Below are 6,262 nucleotides of genomic sequence, written 5' to 3'. Positions count from 1 at the left end.
CCCCCCCCCCCCCCATGCTTTATCATTCGTCTCCGTCCAGGGGGGACAGATGAAACATGACGCAAGTCCCACTTTGGCTGTAATAATTCCTGAACGGTTTTGTTCAAAGCTGAAATTGCAACTGTATTTGACAGATGACAGATGTAGGTTGCTAGTGACCAATGTTGGACAAGTTACTTCCAAAATGTAATACATCATAGATTACTAGTTACTGTTATTTTAGAGTAAAACGTTTATATTACAAATATTACTTTCACCAAAATAATAGCGGTAGTTTGACTTGGCAGCCAGCATGTGAATTTCACCACCGGATCAATAGTCTCCTCTTTATCCACTTTAATACATCATAGATTATTCATAATATTTTGTAAAATATTAATGAATTATGCAAAGTAACTAAAGCTGTAAAAAAAGACAAGCAAAACATACAATAGGCAAGTAGGAGAAAAAGAAAATAATAAAAAAGTACCTTAGTAAGGCTTTGTTTAAAGCACTTGAATAAGAAATTCATGTTTAGTTTAAAACAAAAGGTAGTCCATAGGAAATGTCAATTAAAGCATGACTTAAAATCACTATTTAATTATTTACAGTACTTGATTTACAGCTGATTTGTGAAAAGGTACACAACCTTATTTGTTTAGCAGTAATGTAGTTTTACTGCGAATCCTCATAGGAAATACTTTTATTTTGAAGCAGCCTACACGGAAGTTGTTTGTTGAGTACTCTTGCTAGCTTACTGAGATGAACGTGAGATGCTAGATGTAAAACATGCCTGTCTGCTCCCCTACAATCTTAGCTTTCAATACGACCACTTTGTATATTAGGTTTGATTAAAAAGTGTTTCAACTGTCCCGGCTCTCCCCTAGCAGGCTAACATTTACAAATTAACACCAAACATGACGTAAACATGAGGCTTACTGGAAATGTCATTAGCTTTGAATAAGTATGAGTCATAAACATAATTTATGAATTAAAATTTTGGCCAGATGACCACTGCAATCTTTCCAATTTTTGTCAACATATTTCACTAAAATCGAAAAATTTCAACGTCATGGTGGCACTAGAGAAAGAGTCAGAGAATAGATATGGCCCTTTTTCCATTATAATTTTATTTTCATGCCCATTTTGAAGTTTTGCACATTAAAAACTGTAATGAAACAGAAAAATGCACGCTTGAGGTGGTTTTTGAAAGTATTATTTCATTGGCGCTGCATTGCCAAAAGCACACAGTATAGGTCTTCTCTGGGTGCCGTCGGTGTCGGACGTCAGTGGGTCTTAACAAAGTGGCGGTATTGAGAATGAGTCCAGGCTGCACACCCTGCCACTGTTATTGGCTCGGGGTTAAACACTACGTTGATCCCAAAGGGTCTTTCTTGGCCCCCATAAATGTCCCACACACAGATACAGCCACCGTCAAACACTTCTACTGGGTCATAAATGATGATTGAGAGGGATACATTTTGTATGAATCTATACATTAATTTTTTTAGGAAAATCACACATTTTATACCTTTTAAAGAAAATAGATTGCATTACATAGTTTCGAGCAATATCAGCAGCGGTCTTGGTGTCTTTTCTAACACACCCTCTTTTACCAGGTCAATGGGTCTCTACGGTTTTCCCTCTACTATGACCAGCGGCAGTCCCAGCTGGTGGTAACCGTCCTGCAGGTGGAGGGGCTTCTGAAGCACAGCCAGATGCGTAGCCTCCAGCCATTTGTTAACCTAAGACTTATGTGGGCAGGTTCAGAGGGAGGGGATTTGGACGACTGCACGGATGGGGAGGTAATTTTGTCTTCATTAGTTAATAGTTACCACATACAAAACCATTGTATGTGGTAACACAAACTACAGCATCTTCTTACAAGCAAAATATACATATTTTTTCTCTCATGCTTTGTAGGCCCACTTTGTAAATATACTGGATGTCTTCAGGTTTTTACTTAAAGCCTTGAAACTGTACCTCTGTACTGTACAAAGGTGTGATGAATTACTGCTGTGTCCCTCTTAGGGCGAAGGGACTGCATCTGCCCTGTGGACAGTGCTGCAGGAGTGGCGGACTCGCATTGTAAAGGGCAGCTGTAACCCTTTATATGGAGACGAGTTCAGCTGCATTCTGCAACAGGATAAGGAGCTTCATCACATCAACCTCCGGATGGAGGTCCTGCAGTACACAGACCCATCTCTCACTCTCAGTATCTCTCAAGTCATAGGACAATATTTTGTCAGTTGAAGCAATAACATCTAATCAGAGAGAAAGGAATGTTGTGTGATTCTGTGAATTAACTGTCTGTCTGGCATCTGTTTGTGTGCATTTAGGTGAGGGACTTTGATAAATTCTCCAGACACACAGTGTTAGGAGAGGTGAGGGTACCTCTAGGGCAGCTCAACATCTGCTACCCTCTGGAGCTACAAGAAGATCTGAAGATACCCCAGAAGGTACAGTAATAAATCATGTATTCAAACAAAAATGTTTTTCCTCATTTTACAGTTTAGGTAAATTAAAGAATGCCATTCTTACACACCCACGTTTTGGGTAATGTAGACTAGAGTTTGTTAACACGATTATAAAACTGGAAGACAAACTAAATAATAAACTATTAAGCCCTCAATCAATTTAAGTTTTCCGAACTTATGTCAGTTTAGAACCTGGATGTATGCAGAATTTATTATCACCATAACTACAAAACCCTGGAAGAACAGAACGGGATTTAATATTGAACGGTTAAAGTGAAAACAAGTACCCATGTGAGACTGTATAATCCTTGGCTTATTGTAAATAACCATAGTTTTTTACTTTTACAACCATATGTTTTGTATACTATAGACCAGAGATCTTCAACAGGGGGTCCTCAGAGTTTCTGCACCGAATTACTGTTGTTCATAAGTTTCCAAGAAACTTAAAATGTGTTAACATATATCCAACATATGATTTGTAAATATATATCAGTCTCTATGTGGAAAAATGTATCATAAGCATACTGGCTTATAGATAAGGTAGTCACTAATATGTCCATCCACAGAAAACATGATTTAGAAAATCATGTCAACAGTTATTATTTTAATTTTTAATATTCTATACCAAAAGGTATTTGTTAATGTTTAGGCCATCCTACATGTTATTGTAGGCTCAGTTTAATATGCAACTTAATTTTATACAATGTAATACATTTTTTTTGCGATGTAGTAGCGAGTCCCTGCTCCGTCTCTCTTTCATTTAAGGGGGTCATTAGTTTGGAAAAAGGTTTAAGACCCCTATTATAGACTCATTATGTGCTGAACTGTCTTCCCACTTTCTGGACAGGATCTTGTTGGAGAGGTGCTTCTGTCTTTGAAGATTCTTCCCACTTCTCAGAGGCTTGAGGTTGGACTGCTAAAGGTCAAAACAGGCCCCACTGAAATATGCTCAGATGCAGGTAGAACACCTTAAAAAATTTAATTTAAATAAAGCCATAAACATGCACCTGTCCTATATGTATATTATAACATGCAGTTTCTAATTTGCCTTCTCTGTGTGGTACCTGTTAGCCCTTTATGCCAGGATCAGTGTGCAATGCAACCAGAGCAAGTTGAGGTACCAAAAAACCTCTGCAGTGGCACGCTGCCTGGTGACTGTCTTCAATGAGGTCCTCATGTTCTCCCTGCCAGAATTTCCCCTGGAGCAGTGTAAAATATTGGTTTATGTGTATGAAACTCACAAAACTAAGAAATCAACCAAAAATCTGATTGGACAGTTGACTGTGGGGAAGGAGAAGAGTTCAGAAGACAAGCACTGGAACTTAATGATGCGCTCAATCCGCCAGCCAATAGCAAAGTGGCATGGCCTACTGATCTAACATCTCATGAATGCTCTCCTGCTCTTCCTGGATGCCAAGCTGTGGTGCCTTTGTATCAGGCTGTAGAAGCATTCGCAACTGATTAGCTGAAGACCCAAACAGGGACTTCTCTCTCTCCTGACACCTCAGATGTAAAAAATAGCTTTCTGTTTCAATCAGGACAGCGAAGTGACTGGCCAACTGAAACCTTAGGTTACTCAGTCTACTTGTTCACTGACATCTCTTATCTTACTTTAGCCTAAATCTCATCACATTGACAAAGCTCTAAAGAACTAGCATTTGCACTCGTGATTTCTGATTAAAATTAATTTAGTTTTGCTAAATTGCATGCAACTTTGTTGTTTGTGTTGCTTTAAGAGCTGTTCTTTTGCTTTGAAAAACTTTTTTTTTTTTAAACTATTTATGTTTAACTCTGAATGTTCAGTAAATTGAGCAATGTACTGTAAGTAAGCATGTTAAATTACTTTTATTTAAGATCAAAAATGATATTTTATCTTGGAAAATGAAAAACATTTCAACAGAAAATCTTACCAAGAATAATTAGGCTCACTGTGTTATAAGCAAAACACAATGCATTTAGTGGGATTAAAAAATTTTGAAGTAGCAACTTTCTCTTTTTCAGGAACGCCTTGCTCACACAGTGTAACATCTCATTTTATGTGTTTATTTAGGTTTGGTCTGAAAGGTGTGTTTTGGTCTAAAAGGAGTTTTTGCATTTACTCTCTTGCTGGGTGCACCCAGAGCACTGTTTGGCAAGTTACTTTTAAAAAGTAATTAGTTTCTTCTTCAACAAAACTAACTAAATTAGATACTTAGTTACAAATTATAGAAGTAACTAGACTGATGGACCGTAGCTGGGACCTTCAAACCTGAACCTTTTACATAGATAATGGTAAAATTGAATTTTTTTAAATTTAAAATTAGAAACTTCAATTATATCTACACATTTTTTTTTTATTATTAATAGAAAGAGCCAACACAACCAGGTGTAAAAAAATGCAGTAACTGCAGGAATTGATGAACCTTTTACATTAGGAACGTTATTTTGGTGTGGGAGGGAACCAGAGGACTTGGAGTAAACCCATGCAATCACTGCATGGAATATTTGCCAAATTGAGACAGTGTGTTTGACGTTGGAGCAAAAGGTTTTAGGAATATTTGCCAGCATAGAGGGGCAGGGGGACTCCATGCAACCAAAAGATGTCCCCAGAGCTGCCAGCTTTTCCAAAAACCTTGGAGTGAGATTTGGGGGGGGAACCCATATTTTGCTGCGCACAAAGCAATTTCTTTGGTTCTTTCAGCATTATTATCCTTCAGGGTTAAAATTGGGATTTGTTATGTGTGGGGGGGATGAGCAGCTCTCCATGGGGTGGTCTGGGGGTATGCCCCCCCCCCAGGAACCTTTTTTTGAAAAATAAACCATTAAATGGCACTTTCTGGAGAGTTTTGTGCAAATAAAAATGGAGAAATCAAGTCTTACATGATATGTGCAAAACTGTAGGGTTAAGAGCCTTTGCCTTGTTATAGTATCAACGGGTATTAGAGCATTTAGCATTTACATTAATGTTAATCAGTCATCACTTGATTACACATTGTATTACCTTCTTATGATATAAGAACTGACCCAGACAATGTGCCAAACATAATGAGCCACAGTAGCTTATGTCAGCAACAGCTGAGAAGATTTGGGTCTGTGGTGAACAGGTCCAGGGGTCCCTGGTGTGGGGAAAATAATAAAGCTGCCAAAGCAAAATTAATGTTGAGGGATCAACTAAGACCACTGAAATTCTAAAGAATGAGAACCACAGATTTACATACATTCTAATCCTTTAACCTTTGTGCCAAGGCTGTTTGGCCCTCATCCTCTGTGCACCACTTACTGTATTTACTTTTTTGGGAAAATAAAGATTATTTGTTCATTTTATGAAACATTAAATGAATTATTTACAGTTACATTTAGAGATGCACTGAGGTTAGAGAAGCACAATAGTGGCCCAACGTTGCAGCATCGTAAAAAATAGTATACTATAGCTCAGATGTGTTTCATCAGATTTCTGCTCATGTTTACAACTTTGTGCACATTCAAAATATAACTCCTCCCATCGCTGTTGTCCAAGATTTGGAGAGTTGTAATATTGTCTGCTGTGCATGCCATTGCTCCGCTGATATGGTGGATCTCATTTAGATGGTCGCACGGACACAGAGGCCCATTTGGGTCTCTGGTCTCTGACAGAGTTTAGAGGAGGCTGTTCGCTGCTCTTCATCGGAGGACTACACACAGATGCAACGCGTCACTGCCCTCAGCAAGTCCACTAAAATGAACTGAAGCTGCTACGCTTACCAGCCGCGCTGCTCACCTCTATCTTTACAGAGAGAGTGCACGAGCGACGGACGGGTCTGTGATACTCAGAGCTCGTACCTGAAGCC

The 6,262-nt window shown here is 38.6% G+C and overlaps 1 protein-coding gene across 4 annotated transcripts in view; it reads left to right on the top strand.

Annotated features, from left to right (window-relative positions):
* The window catches only part of syt19 (synaptotagmin XIX), an 18,085-nt gene extending 13,561 nt beyond the window's left edge, over positions 1-4,524 (top strand). For 3 of the 4 annotated variants that reach the window (XM_034878158.1, XM_034878159.1, XM_034878160.1), the window contains 5 exons: positions 1,599-1,784; positions 2,011-2,160; positions 2,319-2,438; positions 3,304-3,415; positions 3,528-3,835. In XM_034878158.1, coding sequence (XP_034734049.1) covers positions 1,599-1,784; positions 2,011-2,160; positions 2,319-2,438; positions 3,304-3,415; positions 3,528-3,835 — 876 coding nt within the window. Of the gene's footprint in view, positions 1-1,598; positions 1,785-2,010; positions 2,161-2,318; positions 2,439-3,303; positions 3,416-3,527 lie in introns of all 4 variants that reach the window. The other variant, XM_034878157.1, reaches the window with a different exon arrangement.
* Positions 4,525-6,262: the final 1,738 nt, after the last annotated feature.

This window comes from Etheostoma cragini, chromosome 8, assembly GCF_013103735.1.
Source record: "Etheostoma cragini isolate CJK2018 chromosome 8, CSU_Ecrag_1.0, whole genome shotgun sequence".
Lineage (NCBI taxonomy): Eukaryota > Metazoa > Chordata > Actinopteri > Perciformes > Percidae > Etheostoma > Etheostoma cragini.
Note: the sequence above shows the minus strand (reverse complement) of the source record. Positions and strands in the feature narration are given on the sequence as shown.